Source organism: Pterocles gutturalis, unplaced genomic scaffold, assembly GCF_000699245.1.
Source record: "Pterocles gutturalis isolate BGI_N339 unplaced genomic scaffold, ASM69924v1 scaffold8428, whole genome shotgun sequence".
Taxonomy (NCBI): domain Eukaryota; kingdom Metazoa; phylum Chordata; class Aves; order Pterocliformes; family Pteroclidae; genus Pterocles; species Pterocles gutturalis.
Genome location: NW_010122973.1, coordinates 38,552 through 59,330, shown reverse-complemented (window position 1 = coordinate 59,330; position 20,779 = coordinate 38,552). Strand labels below are relative to the sequence as shown.

At 39.0% G+C, this 20,779-nt stretch overlaps 1 protein-coding gene across 1 annotated transcript in view; it reads right to left on the bottom strand.

The window, feature by feature from the left end:
* Nucleotides 1–8,081: 8,081 nt before the first annotated feature.
* DHRSX (dehydrogenase/reductase (SDR family) X-linked) overlaps nt 8,082–20,779 on the bottom strand; it is a gene marked incomplete at its 5' end in the record, with an annotated part of 50,133 nt that continues 37,435 nt past the window's right edge. The window contains 1 exon segment of the mRNA XM_010077714.1: nt 8,082–8,521. Coding sequence (XP_010076016.1) covers nt 8,324–8,521 — 198 coding nt within the window.

Sequence of the window (20,779 nt, the reverse complement as noted above, 5' to 3'; positions counted from 1 at the left end):
ACCTTAGTGATTCTATGATTCTATGATTCCTACGAACCTCGGAGCCCTTGAGACAAAATAAAAATTATTTTGCATGAATTTGTCAATGAACTAAGCAGATGATATTTCAGAAAATAGAAACACCCTGAATCTGACCTTTTTAGCTCTACTGAAAACAGCAGCCACTTTATGTTACCAGCTACTGTGAAATTAAGGTTGAACAAGCATGGAAACTGAGAGTCTCATTTTAAGAGGAGGTGAATCACACCCCCTAAGAGATGGGACAGAATTTCCCAAGTCCTGTGACCTTCAGAGCTACTCTTCAAGGGCCTATTCAAATCTGAGATACAGAATCATAGAATCATTTAGGTTGGAAAAGATACTTTAAGATCACTGAGTCCTACCATTTATCTAACACTGCCACGTCTACCACTAGACCATGTCCCTAAGTGCCACATCTACACACATCTTTTAAATACCTCCAGGGACCATGATTCAACCACTTCCCTGGGCAGCCTGTTCCAGTACTTTATAACCCTTTCAGTGCAGAAATATTTCCTAATATCCAATCTAAAAAATCCCAATGAACACATCAAAGATATGAAGTGCTTGGTCTGATTAACATTTGGTTAACTGCTCTTTCATTTCTGCACTTTTCCAATGGCAGCACATTGCGCTAATTTCCTTCTCCTGCTTTGTTTTCCTGTGGCCTTCATACCTAAAACAAGTGGAGTGAGAGGAGAGAAAAAATCAAGAGTATGTGCTGTGTCTTCCTTTCTGGGTCTTCATGGCCCCCCGCAGTGTTATGTGGAAGGAAGATTTCTGTGCAATGAATCCTCTTCTACAGTTCAAGTCATCAAGTCATCTTCCTCAAAAGAAAAACCTCTTCAAAGCAGAATTGCTAAAGATGTAGAATTTTATTTTCAGAACAGAATGAAAGACATTTCTTTCACTAAGGGCCTCCTCCCTGAGCATGTGTAAAAAAACTACTTCATTGCAAAATGCTGCACCGTCAAAAGTGAAATAGTATGAGGATCACAGCCATATTGATCCAGACCACTTCAAACTTGAACAGAATCTTTCTGTTGACAAAGTATTAAAAAAAAAATAGTCTGCTGCTATTTTTCATCTTCTGGATAATTATTTTAATTTTTTAATATTAATATTTCCATTGTCTTTTTAATGTTGAGTTAAATCTTCTGATTAGACTGGTTTGATTTTTTGAAATGAATCCTTCAGAACCTGTGTTCTGCAGGAAAGATCTGCATCCTGGGTTTTTGTTCGGACACAGGATGACAGCTGTACTTCTCAGTATTTCCTGGAGAGTGAGCTGGTGGTAAAATGCTTTCTGCACTACAAGATGACTGGTGATAAATGCAGTAACAGCAATTGTGTATTAAGTAAAAGTGGTATGAAATGTGGTTTAGAGTCCCATAAAAAAGATGGTAATTATTCTCCTCCTAACAAGCAGAGAAGGTGTGAATCTGCAGCTTGAATTCAGTGTCCAGAAATAAGACCCAGCAGGGCAAAAGGGAGCTGCAATACTGCAATCTCAACTGCTGTGGCAAGTGGATGCATGGGAAAAAAATCATTTCCATCAGCTTTGGGAGAAGTTTCCCAGCTGCACAGAGGGTTGCATAGAGAAGTTGCATATGAGAGGGAAAGTGAGGGTAAAATGAAAATGAAGTATTAAAAAAAAAACACCTCTGAGAGCCTAATCTGCTTTTCTAAACCACTGCTAAAGCCAAGGTTTGGAGCCAAGTTTCTGAAGCTTCATCACAGCGCTGAAGTACTGTGTAATTGCTGGGGATCTCTTCACCTCACAGATGCAGAGCAATATGCATTTATACAGCTAATCCTGGCAGGGGTGAGAGAGAAACGTCTTCTGGGAGATTCTGTCGGAGTGATAATAACAGAAATAATTTTTAAAACAAAGGGAATGACTGATTTGGTGAAATTAGTTATGTTCCAGATAAGGCAGGTCACTGTGTACTATTTTATCGATGGCTTTAATTGCTGAACTATGGCACATTATCATGATGTCAGTGCTCTTGGTCCCTATTGCACCTCCTGACTCAACAGCTCCAAAATCCTCTCAAGCACTCTTTAGTGCAGATTTAGGGCTTTAGCAGTGGAAATAAATCACAATAAAAGAAGCGTTCACATTTTTATTAGATCATACATCTTGAAACAAATAAAGTGGGCTGTATTTATGGGATAAGAAGTCATGGGTCTGAAAAAGGCTTACAGAGTCTCTGAATCTGAGTTCCTCTGTGATCCTTCAGGGAAGAAAGCCCATATGGCCTTGGGGTGCACGAACAGAGAAAAAATAAGCTGACTAGTGAGGCTACATTACCTGTGTAGATCAAAATCAGCTGTTGAGACCCCAGAAGCAGGAGGGAAGTTGAAAAATTGGATGAGATTCACAAAGAGACAAGAAAAAACACAACTTCTAATGAAAGATTTAAAGAACTTAATCAAGCTAGGTTATAAAAAATATGCCCAGAGATGACATCTTCCCTGCCTGGATGTCTCCACCAGGATCTGAATGTGGGTTCTTCAGCCCAGGAAAGTGTAACTAGATCAAATAGTAGGGAGCTGAAAAGCTACTGCAATTCAGATGGGAAATAAAGCTCAGGTTTTTAAGCTGAGGGCATTTTATGGCTGGAAAGAACATATCCAAGGTGCTCTGTGTTTCACTGGAAAATTTGAAACAAGGACGGATTACTATCTAGAAGAGACAATCCAGTTCAAACCAGAATTATCTGATCTTTGCTGGTCAGAAGATCAAACTTTTAAGATTGCTATGGAGCCTTTGAGCTAAGAAACTATTAAAAAAAAAATCCCAGAAAATAAAACCTTTATTCTTAGGCAGTTTGATTGCATGTAGAGCTGGCTGAGCCAACATGAGCTTTACAATGTACAGGCACTGGACATTTAACTTAGACTACTTGTCTATTCGCCCTCTCTGGCCAGTCAGAGAATTTCACACTCAGATAGGTCCAAGGAATTGTCCCACTGAAGTGTTGTACTCATTGACCACAGATGGAGCTTAACCAACTCACTTAAACTATCCATCCTGCTTTTAGATGATTTTTTTTAAAGTGAGATGTGTGTTACTCTCTTTTCTCAATATACCATATCGGTGGAATTTTTAGATTGCACTTTTTTTTAGATTAATCACTTTGAGACAAAGAGAGGGCTTTAATATATCAATAGAAGCACGAAGGCGCTTTCACTCCAGAGATAATGTTCTGAGGCATTATCAAATTTAAATGATACAAGGTTTTTATAGCTTCTTCTGCTATTAAGTTATGTGTCTTTCTACAGTGATTCTGGGATGTCTCATTAACTTCAGCAGAGCTGTAAGATGTAGTTAAGGGAAAAGTTCTGTGCAAATATTTTATATTAACTTTCTTGAGCTCAGTCTTACTTTTCTTGCAAAGAACCAACATTTTCTTCATTTGAAGTTTTCCCTGGGAAAAGAATGCAGCATTTGGCCCTTAGCTATGCTTTAATTCTTAAAAGGAAATTGTATTTTTTTCCTTCAGTATTGTTAAAAAGCATTAGACACATCACAGATCTTGAATATATGCAGATCAATATGCACTAAATAATTAATTCCATAAATGTGGGCAAGCTGGAAGAAATCTTGTTATTAGTTTCAAAAAATGGAAGATAAATAATAGATGAAATGGATCTACTTGTTTTCAGACTTTAACAGTGATGTTACTTGAGCTCATTTTGAGAGTTCAAGCAATGAAAAATAAGAGGGGAAGTCCATGTTTGTTGGTCTGTGTTCTCTGGAAAGGGCATAAGCCTGCTTACCATCTTAAGTGTCTTGCATTCTGTCTGTGAAGAGGTGACCAGGTTTAATATTGCTCATAAAGTGCCATAGTTTGGGTTTTGGCCAGTTTTTCTCTTTTTTTTTTCTTTTTTTTTCTTTTTTTTTTCTTTTTTTAAATTTTATGGGATTAGGAAGTCTTTCACTTTAAGATGATTAGTTTCAATCTAGTTGGTGTTTTCTAAATAAATGACAGTCACTGCTACTTTTTGACTCTTCTTGATTGCTTGTGTGAAAGGAATTATTGGCTCAGGTTCATTTCCAAAGGGAGAGATGCTAACAAGGGTTGATGGGTACAGTATTGAAGCCAAAAACTACATGCATCTGGAGACAGCACTCTTGGCCCCACGGGTCTGTTTTATTCCTGACAATGCTCAGAGTGTTGTCAATGTTGCCGCAGTGGATTGCAGTTACATAACATCAAATTCCTAGATAACTGCATTCATTGCACTAAGATCTATAACATGTATTTGAACTATCCTTCAAAACAGTATTCATCTTTGTCCTTTTTTAAGGTGATTCTTTTTTCCACAGGACCTGAAAAAAAAAAAGTAACCCTCTTTCAAAAAAGAATGAAATATTGGTTTGAAATGGTTTCACTCCGTCAACAAGGGCAATAGGATCAGACCATGCTGGCCCTTAGCAGATGCTTCTGTTGATCTCAGACTTGAACTGGTCGGTAGATTTTGTGTACCTTTTTGAGACTAGGTAATAGCACTTAGCTTTTTGAATGAAACATTAGCCTGGGTGGAGTAGTGGCATGGAAATATCCAGTTTAGAAGTTGTGAGCAATGGGTCACTCTTATACCAATCAAAATAAGTGCTGTCACTTTGGACAGGAGGGAGAATCTATGTATGACTTTACTGTGACTGACCTACTTTGCTTAGGAGCCTAACTGGCCTCCTTGCCAGCTATCTTTTCAGAAGCACCTTTTCATTACCTTCAGATGGATCTACGTGTTCCAATATGTAATTACTGTCAAAGAGACAGGATCTGTTTTCATGTTGGGAGGTTAATTTGTCAAACTTCAATTTACAGTTATCGGAGCTTCTTTTGTCTTTCTTTGCAAGGTTAAAAAGTTCTCAGGCATTTTTCCTATACATATGCACCTACTGCAAGGACCCAAGCCATCTCTCAGCCATGTCTTCGGTGAAGTGAAACACAGTGTTTCTCAGATCTTTAGAAATCCATGTCCTTGAAATGTGAAAAGTAAACCAGCTCTTACCATTTCTGTGTCTAGAAGTAAAATAATTGTCCTCTTTCTACACGCTTCATATATGTATTTTTCATAAATAGATATGCTAAGGATTCTTTTGTATTTTTGCAACAGCATCACAAGTGAATGTTCCCAGTGACACACAGAATGTTACAATGACACTGGATTTTGCTTAAGACAAGCTCACGTGCTTATGTGGCATTGCAGAGCTGACAGAGTTTTCTGCTTTTAGTTTCTCAGGTAACTCTTTTGCAACTAGCTCCCCTATATCTTCATGGCATTGCACCATTCTAGAAATCCCTGGCTTTAGGACACTTTTTTTTTTTTTTCCTCATGCAGGCACAATCTGTGTTCTTGGTTCTCACAACCTGTGTTTTCAGTGTTGTTTAAAACAGATTTAATTGGACTGAGACTGCTAACAAAGTGGTTCAGATTACACTGAAAGTGTGACTAGCTCTTTACTGTTTGCTATTCCACCAATCCCTATGCCCCTTGAAACTGGTTGTGCAAATATTGTGGAGCTTCGAGAGAGTTAAAACTGAACGTAATTTGGTCTCATCTAGTTTGAGTAATCCTCCACATACTTCTAGCAGCAATGATGTTCCGTGGGAATGCTATGGCAACATCAAAATGTTGGCTGTCTAGCAGGCTTACTGCATCCTGTGCATGATCCGTGAATAAACACAGGAATTTAGTTCCCAGAGTGTCAGTCTGGCACATTTCACAAGCACTACATTCACTTACCAAAAAAAAAAAGTCAGCCAGTCATACAGAGAAAGTGCTATAGTGACTGAGTGATAAATTTCCTGCTGCTATCTTCTGTATATACTAGCTCTAAGAAGCTAGGAATAAATCATGCATGGCTAAATTCAGAGGGGAAATATGCTCTCCTTCAGATTTTTTGTTATTTTTGTTTCTCATCTGCTTTTCTTTGTTCATGCTTCTTTTTGTCTTTGCATCTCCTTGCTAGTGTCTGGACATACCAGTATACTTTCTTTCAGTTAGATGTGATCTGCCTCTGAATCAAAGGCTGGAGATATGGCCAGTGAAGTACCAGGTTTGAGCTAAAAAGCCCAAAAGGGATACTATTCAGGGGTTCAGTGCATAGGAACACGTTCATATTGTTTCCAGTCTGCTGCAAATGAGAGCACCCTGTGCTTGCACTTAGTTCTATCATGCAGTGGTTTCCAGTGTCCAAAAGTGAATATAAGCTTTAGGTCCACCTATTGGTCTTTTTTGCTGTTTATATCTTAAAAAAGGAAATGCAAGGACATTTATAAGATTATGCTACTTCTTCAGATGACACCTAAAATAAAAGAGGTGGGAGAAGAGTAGAACTTACTCCATTAACAGCAAGAGTTCAGGATTCCTAGTCACAGAGTCCATGCTCAGAAAGTTTCTCTCACTCAGGAGAGAATATAGAATCATAGAATGGTTTGGGTTGGAAAGGACCTTAAAGATCATCTAGTTCCAACCCCCCTGCCATGGGCAGGGACACCCTCCACTAGACCAGGTTGCTCAAAGCCTCATCCAACATGGCCTTGAACACCTCCAGGGATTGGGCAGCCACAGCTTCCCCGGGCAACCTGTTCCAGTGCCTCACAACACTCACAGTAAAGAATTTCTTCCTAATATCTAATCTAAATCTACTTTCTTTCATTTTAAAATCACTACCCCTCATCCCATCTCTACACTCCTGATGAAGAGTGCCTCCCCATCTCTCCTGTAGGCCCCCTTTAAGTACTGGGAGGCTGCTATAAGGTTTCCCCAGACCCTTCTAGATGTTTTGGGGAGACTTCTAATCTTGACCGAAACTTCCAGAGTTTATCTGTAAATTATTCTCATGGTTTATCACCTTCTCTGTTAAAATGTTATGTCTTTAGCCCACTTTTTTCCTTTAGTTACTTGAGCTTGTAGAAACTCACACTATGCTTATACTGCCACATCTGTTTTGTTCTTTACTCCATGTATGTGAACATCATTCTTGAAGCTTCACTTTGGCAGACATAGGTAGAATTCTCTGAACACACTGAAGCGTGTTCAAAACTGATGGCATCTGACCTGACCACTATCCCATTCAGAAGAGAAATCTTAGGGTTTACCAAAAATAGTTTCATAAAACATATCAGCTCCACACTCAGAAACAGTCAAATAAAATTAAAAATAAAACAGCTGTTAGGAACTTTCAGGAAAGAAATACATAACAAAAGGGAAAATATCCTGTTGCTGCTGTGTAAATCAGATGAGTAGGCAGGGTCTACTCTTTGACCAGGCAAAGAGACAGTTTAAGGGAGACATGTTGGAAGTCTCAAAAAACCCTTAGCAATGTGGAAAAAAGTGGACTGGCATTAATTGTTTGCTGTCTCTTCCAAACCATGAACTATAGTGTTGAAACCAATATGAACTAGGTTCAAAACCAATGGGAGGAGGTGATTCTTCATGCAACAGGCAGTAGATGGGTGAATCTCCTTGCCAAAGAAAATGCGAGGAGTTGCAGATGCAAGTTTACAGAGGTTTGGAAGAAAAGGGGACAAGTGATCTTAGCTGACTTCCAGATAACAGGCTGACTGCATCCTCTGGCAAAAACAATGTCGCCATTATTACATTTGATCCCTTCCTTGTTCTTATGGCTCACCTTTAAAGGAAAGCTGAACTTGAACTGCAAGCAACCAAATTCAATATCCTGTCTGAAGACCTTATTTATTTACATTTTTTTGGTTCTGACCTTCAGTTAATACCTCTGGATAAAAGTTGACATATAAAACTAACGTTATGATAGAAACAACATAATTATCATGAATGACAAATGTCTGCATTAGAACAAGCTGACATTCATCACAAAGTGTCTTGAAGATTAATGAAGCTTAAGGAAAAAAAGATGTAACTTTTAAAACTAATTAAAAAAGAGTAAGTTATATGTACAAAGGTGGCTTAAGTTCAACATGCCACACACACAACATGCTCACCGGGGAAAGCCTTTTTTTTTTTGTTGAACAAAAAATGAAAACTCAACTCTGCACAAGGTTAAAGATTGTATTTTAATCACAGAGTGAAACATCATGATTTACAAAACTGATGGTTAGATTTAAAACCAACCACTACATCTTTCTGTGGGAATATTCCCCCCACATCCTAGCAGACTAGGTGTTCAAGTGAAGAACAGAGCTGTTCTTGTTTGCCTTTGGGACTGAACAGTGATTTCCAGGATGATGACAGATGCTGCAAGAATTCACCTAAGAAGCTTGTCAATGCATTTCTTTTACCCATCTGGAAGTGGCTTCTTCTAGGGAACTCTGCTGGATTCATCAGAAATCCCAACCATCTTGCAGCTTTCTGTCCAGAGCCTTCTCTGCAGCTCCTCATCATATGCTACGTCAGCTGATTTTGTCCTTTCCTCATTGTAAAGGTAGCAGCCGCCAGCTCCTTCCATCTCGGGTGATACTGCTGCATAGATGCTTGTAGAGGCTCCTTCCTCTGGACTCTGCAGAAACAAACAAACAAAAAAAACCCAAACCAAATTCGGGTGAGACAGGTACAATACAAGAATTACATTACACTATCAGCTTCCCTAGTTTTGCATCACACTTGTGGTCCTTACGCAAACCTCAAGCTGGTAATGATAAAAATGCCACCTATTTGGTCATCAGAGTCCATTTCTACAACAGTGCTATTCTGAGACAGCTTAAAGCCACAGAACAGATATATGGAAAACTCTCATTCTTTTTTTCAACAGCTAGTCATATGGGGCATACAAAATAATTGATTTAGTTTTCACAGTTAAAGCTAATAAACCCAAAAGCAAGCACAAATATTAAAATCCTATTTTAATTATTAATTTTGCAAGGACGAAAGGGTCTGTACTCTCCCTTAAGAAGATGAAAGCTATGCTGAATGCACAATGTGTTCATTGTAACAACAATATGACACAAGCAAAGGATCATGGAAGCCACAACAGCAAATTAAGATTCCGCAGTTCAATCCAAGCAGGCAGGTAAACCAGAGAATTACATTTTACACAGAGTACAGTTATCAGAGTTCTGCAGTGTCATAAAGCAAAATGGTGAAAGATATATAATGTCTGATATACCATGAGTATTAAATAAAAATTAATGAGTGAATAGCTTAGAATGATAATTCGTTTCATCCCGAGGATATGCAAAACATTTCCCTTTTGCATTCAGAAGGATCACACAGCTATCACCAAAATTACTTCAATGGTGGTTTTTTTTTCATTGAAGGGCATATTTAAAACACAACATTTGATATGTTTTGTCTTTATCAGTGATATAATTATGATCAATGCCTGATAGATAATGTATCATTTTACAATCCCTGCAGTCATTCTCTGAGTCATTAACAGAACCAATGTTGCTCATAGCTTTGTCTGCTGCACCTGACACGATGTCTTTTCCTGAAAAACTCACTTAATGAATGAGATAGCACTGAATAGGTTACTCAGTGCCTTACTAACAAAAATATAAATCTAAGTCATTTGAAGCTTTCTGTGACAAGGTTCTGATATTTAAAAAAAAAAAAAAAAAATCAACTCCCCTGTTTTCTCACTGTGCAATAAATGCAACACAACTTATTAGAAATAATTAATTTATCTGATGCATCTGGCGTTTGGTCTCATTTACAAATAAGTTAGAGCCATGTCACACAATCACACGATCAGACAAGATGACCCAAACAGCAACTTCTCCAGCTGCCGCTTGGGCAGAGCACCCTCAGTATCCGCAAAGGAAACACATTACAGGTGTGACCACAGGCACATGGCCCAAAAAGTCAATTGCTGAAGAAGAAACATGCCCTGCTGAGGTACTTTTATTCACAGAGCTCTGCTGGTTCCTATATAAATGCTCCACTCCATGCCAAGCCCATGATCAAAGGTGTTTAAGCTGAAGGAAAAACTACTGATGCCAAGAGGCTGCAGAGAGCAGTAATGCCACCATTCTTTCCTTCAATGGCCGCAAAATAGCCACCTTTTACTTTCAGTTACCACACCAAGACAGCATGTCCTCTTCCAAATAACACCAAATGAAATAAGATAAGATCCAACAGGCTGTTCTCTCAGCAAAATATCAGTCAGTATGTTAAAAAACATCAGGTCCAGGTAACTGTTGGAATAATTTTTGAGAAGATGACTGTACTGTGAGATACTATCTAGAAACACAAAGTGCTTATTTACCTTAATGTAGTACTGTACTCCTGCTTCTTCACCCTTCTTTATCGTACGGAAAATAGCGCTATTCATAACCAGTAGATTATGTAAGCAACATAAAGCTATGATGTGCGTGTATTATTCTTTGCAGCATCAGGACGACTCAAAAAAGTTGGAGTCCACGTGCTCACATAATGGCTACTATCATGATTGGCTATGATGCAATATAAAATATCTTAATACTGAAAAGCAGCAGAGCAGTGATGAATACAAGCATTCATCTTTTATACAATTTATTCAGGATGACAGAGATAAACCAAAAGTTTTTTAACATGCTGCTGTGCTTTAGTCAAAAATTTAGTGACACAGATAAACCATTACTTCATGTGATGGTTCACTGGATGTTACGTTCCTGAGTTCAACAGCTCTCCAGCACAAACAAGTATAAATGTCAATGTTCCTGACTCACAAATCTTAATGACAACAGCTCAAAATTAAAATGCTTTAAAAAAATTTGTCTGGGGGCAGAATTTGCATTATTATCTTCTCGTGAGCAGGGCTCTCTACAGCCCCAGAGACTGGTCTGTATGGGTCTTGCTAAAGCATCAGAAATACCATGTGCCTTTGTTGATTCAATGGGAAGGTCTCCCAGGATATGCAGGATTTATCAAGATTTTTATTTTTTGATATTTCAGGTAAGTTCCTCACCAGAGGGGATCTACACTGAGAGGGTGGTCAAACACTGAGACAGGCTTCCTAGAGAAGTGGTCGATGCCCCAAACCTGTCAGTGTTTAAGAGGCATTTGGACAATGCCTTTAAGAACATGCTTTAACTTTTGGTCAGACCTGAGCTGGTCAGGCAGTGGGTCTAGATGATCACTGTAGGTCCCTTCGAACTGAAATAGTCTATTCTATTCTATTCTATTCTATTCTATTCTATTCTAAACAATATCAAAAATTTCGAATAAAGGCTATGTATGAGCTGAAAGGTTGGTTTTATGCATGCAGCCCTATTAAACCTTTACTAAACCATTTTATATGGCAAATTGTTTCCTATTCTTCAACACAAAGAAAATATTGAGCAGGCTCAGACAATAATAAATCTGTTTACATAGCCACACTGTGACCAGTCTAAAAGCACAGTGACATTGTCACCATCCATTAAGGTCAGCTTGTGTAACTTTTCACAAGATTTGTTTTTCATTCTGTCCACTGTATCTAATATGCTCAGTAGAAGGTTCTATGCAAAACTCCTATTTAGTTTCTATCACCTGTTGCTAAAAGCAATTATGTAAACACAGAAGGAAAAAAAAATACTATGATTATTAAGCAATTAGTATATAATAATTTAAGTTAAAGGAAAACAATTTTTCCATGCAATGGGGAGCAGAGTTGCATATGTATGATTAATTAATTGTATTATCCCATCTTCTGAGTGCTTAATTAATGCTGAAAGCTTTAATGTTCCCTTACTTGAGGATCTCTTATTTGTTTTGGCACGTTTTCTGTTTTAATGAAAGTAAAAAGGAAGCCCTACATCAGGAGTGCCATGGCCTTCTGGCTGGGTGGATGATCTACCTATACCAAGAGGCTGGAAGAAAAGCACACGCTGTGATCAGACCTCTGGATCATGCCCATATTTACCATGAAAGTACTGCACATCTACCTGCCCACACACTCTTTCCCAAAGTGTTGGATCTACTACACATCCATAGATCAACTGCAACACACACAGACACATGCATACGTGTCCTGCCTGAAGAGCTCTTGGGAAGGAAGAAGCTGGCAGGAAGTTGCAACCACTGGAGTAATTCATGAGTATCTGGACAGGGAGCAAGATGAATCGTTCCAGCAGGGGCAGCCTCACTACTGGTTGCCACTTTTCCTGGGAACCTCACAGCTCTTCTTTTACCATGTGATAGGAAAGGATGAGGAGGAACCATAAAGACCTTGGAAAATGACCACAAACAGACTGTCAAAGCAACATATGACTGATCCTTTGATGACAACGGACTTCTAGGAGGGAGGGCAGCTGATAACAGACAAGAGAAGTCACCAGCCAGTGGTTGAATACCTTGATCTATAAACCCCAGCTTGTTTGTAATGATGCTCTATACAAACAGGAACAAATTCCTGCCTTTGGGACTTTGAAGTATTATACCAACTGTTGCAGGTAGATAGTCTTTAATAATAAGTATTGTGCAAATCACAGGGGAGGATACTCTACACATTGCCAGAATTAAAAAAAAGAAAAAAAAAACCAAAAAAACCACCAAACAGTAAAAGAAAAATACACATCCATATAGGATCAGTAACATCTTGTTCATGAATTGGCTGGACTTGCCCTAAGAGATGAGGGATTCCTATAAACTGCATGAAGCTTCTTCCAAGTTATTTGTGCTAAACTTTTTGAATTGAATTTTTGTTTATAAATTACTGTATTATTAGTATCCAAGCAACTGTAATTAATACCTTTGTCATATCCTAGTAAAACTGATTTCTGAGTAACTTTTTCCTGATGAAATTCTGCACCTGCAATTCATTTTGCTTGTTACAGAATTGATCACATCTTCAATAGTAAATAAAGGTCTAAATGAAATTACATATCTTTGTATTGCTCATTACATGCGTAGGCTGTGGAAGAAGGAGAGAAGAGATAGCATATGACCAGCTTACGCAGTCTAAATGCAGTCTATACACACAAAATGACATTATTTTGGCACTATCTATTCTGATAGAAAAAGATGGTTTTATAGAGAGGTTTTGATATTTCTGTTTTTAAAATATTCATCAATAGTAAGTCATCAACACAGAATAATTTTCCTTTAGCATGAAATGGAATATTCTGTTCTATGAAAACTGGGACATACACTAAAGAGGGTTTGTGTTTTCATTTTGTTTTTTCAAGACTTCCCAGTTAGCACATTTTGATTCATGCATTTTTAACTGACACATAATCTTGTCAATACTAGGTGCTAATGCTCACAAAATGTGTTAGCTGACAGTCAGTCCCTCTAGCCATGACGCCACAAAATGTCACATCCTTTTCATTTGTCTACAGCAGGCGGAACAGCTCAACTCTTTTGAAATCATGTGTCTGCATCAGTTATACATGATGGCTCTGTGGTGCTTTCCTTGTTAATCCATGTACTCATCCAGTTCCACCTTCACCTGAATTCATAGCTAAGAGTCCTGGGCAGACAATATGGTGTGTCCATTGGAAACCACAGAAAAGTGGACAGGAAACAAAACTAATAAGCTCCTATAACTCCTGTTCTGCAATCCATTCATTTTACTGGCACCATTTTCAGTAACTACCAGCAAACAGTGAGAAACTTGCTATGTATCTTAAACACTATGATAAACAGTTTGAATGGATGATGTGCATATACTTCAAATTATACTGGTTGACAGAGTTGGCCGTATGATTGAAAAAGCAGTACCCTTGGTATAAGAGGAGTAGTTACTCTGGAATAGCTTCCCCTTGCCTAGTCAATAAACCAATTGTACTTTGTTTTGTATTTTATGACTTCAGGATGCTGCCAGCTTGAGAGATGGTAGAAGAGAAGGTTGACCAAAGAGTGACTCAGTGATTGACATTGCAGTTGCATTTTGAGGGACATGAATGAGAGGCCAAACAGGCAGATGTGCACCCAGGACTGCCTGGTATGCTGGCAAATAGCTCAATGTTGAGGAAGAAGATGTTAAAACACATTTATCCATACAATCTGTGATGCAGAATACATTAAGTATTGGAGGAATGCCCCTCAGCAGCAATATTAAGAAGACTGCTGTAGGAAAACTCATTGACACTGGTTTTATAATGGTGGTTCTACCTCGTACTCACATCCATTACGTCATGCACTTTTCAGTCCATATGGGAAATCTGCTCATGGACTGATGAGTTAACAGAGTTTTCAGAGGTTTTTTTGGCATAGGGATTCAGGGTGTTTGCTCTGTGGCCTCGCTTTTTTAAATGGGTGAGTTTCCATCAGGCCATTCCTCACTTGGGTAACAAGACTTGTTTCTGGCTAGAGATACAGTTCCCAGGTTCCAGCTAGGAAGACACACCAGGCACTTTTGCCAGCATTCCTTTACTTTTATCAACATTTACTATTCTGGTAATACTTTGCAAATGTTAGTATTTTACTGACTTGTTTCTGGACTGAAAACCTCTGTATATAACAAGTTTTCTGCCTTTTCTGTCTTTTTTCAGGAAAGACAAGGATCATCTGGAATCCCTGAACAGTACTACACATATGCACAGTGAGGCTTAGCAACAAGAATGAGAACATCAAATTACTGTTACTTGGTACAGCAAAGTCTTTCATCTACTTGCTGGCAGCTAATGGAGGGGTGACCCTTAACGCACTACTTAACTCTCAAGAACAAAGGCAACCATGAAGCTACTGCAATATGGAATAGTTTGAAAACTGTCAGAAATGGAATAGCTGGGATTACATTCCCATGAATATCAAAGCAAACAAAACTGTGAGAAACAAATTGCCTGTATTCCAAGGAGCACTGATTACTATAACCTGTGAACTACCAAATCATTTCAAAAACCAGGTTACTTATAGGTGCAAGACTTGGAGGTGAAATGACAGCAGCTGCTCTAGTATCACAGACTCCTGGTGAAGACATGGGCTACGGGTGCTCAGTGCTTGTTGTGTAACTTCTGCAGTGTCTAGACCTCCTAACCTGATCGATGCCTTGAAAATTTCAGCCAAAAAGTAATCAGTTGAAACACCGAGTATGAAAACAAAGGCTAGAAAGGAAACCTTGATGCAGGTGTAAGGATGTGTTCAGAATCTTTGATCAATAAGGCTGTAACAGCTGACTGTAAGTCCTGGTGAGACCTGGCAGCACAGCTTTTCAGACTTCTCTGCCCTCACTCAAAAGCCCTGGTTTCCATCTGTGTTCTCTCTCTCCTCCTATTCTTTCCAATATAGCTCACTATTATTCTCTTTCTATCCAATTTCTGCCTTGATTATAGACCAGAAAGAGATAGAGATGTTTTATTGAATATACAGTTCTCCCTAGAGACCCAGTCAGCATCGTCAAATTAATTTCTCTTCAATCCCCAACTCACAGCAAAGAGAATTCTTTAATAAATTCACTCCATAATAAAATTCTTTAGATTTCATCTTTAAAAGAGATGGCAGCTACAAACAGAAATGGCTGAGTTAAAGAGTGAAGCCTTTCTCCTGACAATGTTGTGGCTACGGAGAAATCACTTTGGAATCAAAGATATGAATATATAATAAAAGACGAAACATTGATGAATTAAGAACACAAGGCACTTTTCAAACTAAAAAAAATTACCAAAAATATTGAAGAAAATGAGCTTTTATAATATGAATAATTCAGGCCTATTCTGGGGAAAAGAGAAGCTTTTCCCTGAGCATCCTAGCACAAGACACTGCAAAGAACAGAAGCAGAGATAGCTGGCAAAGAGACACAAAAAGTATCAAATGCTGAATCGCTACTTCCCTTTCTATTGAAACCAAATTTTCTGGAAAGATCTTTCAAAAAAATCCAGGTACACACAGAGCCTGGGAAGCCCTACCTCATCTCTGCATCAGCCCCCAGTGGTGGAGAAGCCTGTAGACAAAGTAGACCATGGAAGAAAGGAACTGTCCCCAACATACTGCCAGGGTCAGCCTGTTGCTCAGGGAGCCCAAGGAGCAGGCAGGCACACAGCCTTGAATGCCTGATTTCCAACTAATTTTTTGATGGATTCAACAGTGGAAGCTTTCACTTTGTTTTGTGTCAGAGCAATGCCTTCATAGAAATCTGTTTTGCTAGAAAATTGCCAAGCAGCTCTACTCTGAAGCCCTGGGATGGCTCTTCTGTCAGACTCAAAACATGAGCAAGGGTTTACTGAGGAAGACAGTGGCCATGGCTCTGAATCCTCCTCTTCCAAAGCAGCTGTTTCAGGCTAAGCAGGACATCATGGGTCATCTCCAATAGCATCAGATGCCTCTGTTATCAGGCAGATGAATTAAGCCCTTGTTGGCTGTCCAGCTTTCTGGGCCACACTGAAGAGATCTCCATTGACTTCAAACAGCAGCTTCAGCAGTGAACTCACTTGCAGATACCACAAAAACAAATTTATGTGTCTTAATTTCAAATCGAATCTATCTCACTTGGAAGTGCAATATAACCTCAGTGATTTGAGCAGGAGTGTTTGTGGATTCATCCTTTGCATTTTGTAAACTGTTAAAATGGAGGACTAGAAGAACAACCGTTTTAAGCAATTTTCAAAATGGAAAGAAGAAGCCAACTTCACATGACTGAATTTGAGCAGGGACTTGAAAATTTGGGTCAAAGTCATTAATCATAACCAAGTCCTTTGTTCATTTTGTCAAGTGCATTGAGGAAGATTACTTTACCTGAATGTTGATCCCTAAGCCTGCTTTACAGCAGACAGCGATGTCTTCAAAGTCAGAACTGAGATATCCCTGCAGACACTGAAATTACATTACACTTGTTACCTCACTCAGCTCAGTAACAGTATGCAAAATTTGACAGATAGGAGCCTGCTGCCCCAGACATTGCATAAACATCCAGACAGAGACAGTCACTTGCTGGAAGAACATCCAGGCTCTAGGAAACAAGGCAGGCAATAAGAAGAGGAGAGAGCCGAGAGAGTGCACGTACTTCACAGAATGCTGGAGCCTCTTCTGGGACCATGGCAGTCTGGTTAACCAGCCCTCTGGAAACCAGGTGATGTCCCACAGCTAGCTATTGCTGAGGGTGCCTGATGGAAATCACTCATAATTGTACTGGGTATCTTCACATAATCTGTGATTTTGTGCAACACCTCTGTTCACAGACAGGCAAAGTGATTTGCCGAAGAAAATGTGCAAGTCAGGAGAAGAGATGAGGAAAAGAATGAGCCTCCTAAATCCTAATCCTGATGCCTTGTGCACTAGGCTGTTACTCCTTTTCTGTGTTTGTAAAGGAAAATACACGGTTTATTTGTTTATTACCAGCTCTATGGCCATAATCAGAGTACCATGTGAGCAAGTCAATATAATCTTTTTCATTCTGAGATGCAGACTGATCTATCATTAAGTAAGAATGTTTAATTGCAGCTTAGTATTCATGCTAGATATATGCTGAGGAACTATCCTGTTATTTTTATTAACTATGCAAGGCTTTAATTCCACTAAGTTTTGAACTATTACTATCTGAGAAATATGAATAAGAGCATAAGACTACTCCTCCCTCCAACACAGCTCTTAGAGAAGCAACCTCTTCGATAGGTGCTGGTTGGAACATCTGCATCATTTAATAATATATGCCAAATCTTTTAGTTGAAAACAAAATTTAAATATGATTCAAAATGTGAATGGATCAAAATTAAAGGGGACTTAAAACAACAAACAATAATGAAAGCTTTAGAAGTTTCACTATCTAGTGCATTATCTTATACCAGTATATGGGTCATCTTTAGTTTGCCAGTTCTTTCAAATGATGCCAAATTTTGGCAATCAAAATGAAACAACACAAAAAAGCACACACAAGTATTACATTTGAAATGGCAGCTGCATTTTTGCCAGTCCCAGAGAGTAGGAGACACAGCAAGGATCTACATGCTGAAGACGATGCTACTGAGTGCCTATACCTCTGAACAATTTCTTTTATTACCTATCTGCTCACATGAAGTAAAATGTCTTTGCCAGCTTTTGCTGAAAATACAAGACTTCAGGCATAAGATATATGATGACTTCTGACTGGTAGCCCCCCATCGTCATCTCTACTCTTTTACTTAGTGTTTAACACTTGACAAATCACTTTGCCCATATATCTTGTTTTCCCTTCTCAGAAAACAGAAAATGACACTTACATCTCCAACTTCATAACTTTCTTATGAGGACTGTTAATTTTTTAAGTGCTTATAAGGATGGGCATGGAACTCCTAAATATTTAAGATAACCACAACATAGCAAACCTTTATGAACCATGATGAAATCAAAAAGCATAAAGACTGTACAGAGCACAGACACAATAAAATAACCCAAAATGACATAGGCCAGTGGCTATTTCACAGCCTCTTCTGTTTTAAATTGCTACAACCCCCATTTAGCACCCCAAACAGCAGTGGGGCTGTTTCTACCCATGGGCTCAGCAGAGCGGTGGGGCTGGGAGAGGCTGGCTGCCAGCCCAGGTTTCTCACCTGCCAGCTGCAGGCACTTGCTGAAACCAGACGGCTCAGGTGAGAAGGTACCAATCCCTTCCTGGATCACCAGGTAAGGTCAGCAGAGGACACTTCTCCTCCAGGACTTCGGCAGACCACATGCCTGCGCTAACAAAGATGGGGACTAGAAATAGTGAAGCGCACAAACTAACCCAAAATGATTACAGGGTGCTACATCTCTGCATTAATAGCATGCAAAATGAAAATAAGCTTGGGAAGATGGAAGAGATTAAAGCAAAAAATACACTTTCCCCTAAATTTCTCACATCTACATTGCAGCGGCATGTTAACTGGGCTGCAACACTCCCACTGATGAGTGGAGAGGAACCACTCACAGCCCTGCGTCCAGGGCCACAGAGGTGTTCAGTTGACAGCAGAACTCTCTGCTTGCCACAAAGGTCCTGTGTGGAAAAAGAGACGTCACCTCACAGCGCTTATCGTCACTCTGGGTCTTAGTCTTCATCTCCTTTTCCCTTTTGCTGACTCCAAGCCTTTCCACAGGACTGAAACGTGCTATTCCTGCAGAGGCTGCACTGGCTGGAAGGAAGAAGTTTCAAGCAGCTTGCCGAATACCATTTAGCACTGCCCATGCCCCAGTTGGTCTGGGTTTCTGTTTTCTATATGGTTATAGCATTTAAATCATAGTTTTGCAATATTCCTCAAGCTGGGAGGTTAAAGCCCAAACTGGAAAACAGAAAAAAGTGGTGGGGAGGTAAGGAATCTTACTCTGAAATTTTACACTTACTATAATTCCAGTTGCTGGCAATTTCAGCATTTAATCTTGAACAATAAACCAAAAAGATATAAATAAGAGGCCTAATTTAAGTCTGTCCCTCGTGACATGCTCCAAAGATGGAAAACAGGCAGAGCAGACTAATTTTCTATAGTTATTTTAGTGAAAGCATAGTAACAGGTGAGAGTGTCTCAGATTTTATAATCCTATCTTTCTGGCAGATAAACAGAATTAGTTAGTTCAAGTCAGTAATTACAGACTAAACATCCACAGTTTTGATGAGAAAAATGTGCCCAACAAGATCAAGGTATTTCTGTTTAAGTAATAAAACCTTTTAAAAATTACAGTTCTCTTCATTTTAATTAAACTCAAATGTCATCTGGAAGCAGCTTCTAAAAAAACTAAATAAAAATATTAGTCATCTTGTAAACAAAACTACCGTTTCCCATTTTCCATCACAACAGAATGCAAAAGTCATGAAATCACAGATAGATTCTGAAACCATACAGTTAAGGAGCTGTCTATGTAGCTTATCCTCTAGGTTACCCAAGAGAAGGACTAAATTTAGGGGCAAAAGCTATATGCAGTTGCAAATCAACATATCTGAATGCTTACTAACTCACCAGAGTTTTTAACTAAATAACTAAAAACACAAATGCAGAGGACTGAATCTGATTATTCAAATCAAGCTTTTTATTGTGTAGACTGAGAGTCAGTTTAAGCTCTGCAATTTAAATCCCTTTGTTTAAATCAAGCAAGGCTCCTTACTCTCCTCCAAGGAACCTATCAATGGCTTAAATTCAGAAGAGCCCCAAAGAACATGTATGGCTTTAGACAGGCTAATAGTGCCATTGATTTCAATGAGATTAGTCATGTTTCTAAAATTATGTCAGACAAGATCTGAGGCATCTTATCTTTTACTGCAGAGCTTATTACAGAGAGCAAACACATGAACTCTCAGCCACACAAATGTTTCTGAAGGTCTGAAACAGAAGCAAAAAACCTTCCATCTTGAAAACAGTTGCTCTTCAGTTTAAACCCGTCACATTTAATCAGCTAAATGGTCTGAAAGACAGGCACGCTGGTACTCATAGTACAGAGGGGGATGTTAGCCTGGGCAGAGGTGATAACATCATTAATTTTTCAAGGTGGCAGAAGGAGAAAAACAAGGGTGCCAGTTCTTGCCAGTGGAACAGATAAAGGAAAGCAGGGGAAGTGGGATATACTGAAAATTGTTAAGTACTAGTAAGCAGCAAGACCCAGATCTACTATCCACTGAAGCTGTTAATATCCAGGCTTATTTCTAAGGTGTAAACCTTCATTAAGGTAGCAGATGGAGCTATTAATTTGTGAAAAACATCTCCCCTGCAAAGGCCAGGATTGGATTTGATGACAGATGTGGTCCTTCCTGAGTTCCTGGTTCCTTTTCCGGATGACAGAAGTCATAGCAGAAGTGCAATTTTGCTATACAGGCGACACGATATAGCCCAGCCCTTTGAGAATGACTAAACTGACCTGGCTCCTGCTGCAGGAAGAATTGGTTCGAGTTCCAAAAATGAGATTCATAGTGGCAAATCTCATTACCTCAAGGAGGACAATGAAAAACTGAGAAGGAGAAAAGCATTTAATCCCTTCCACA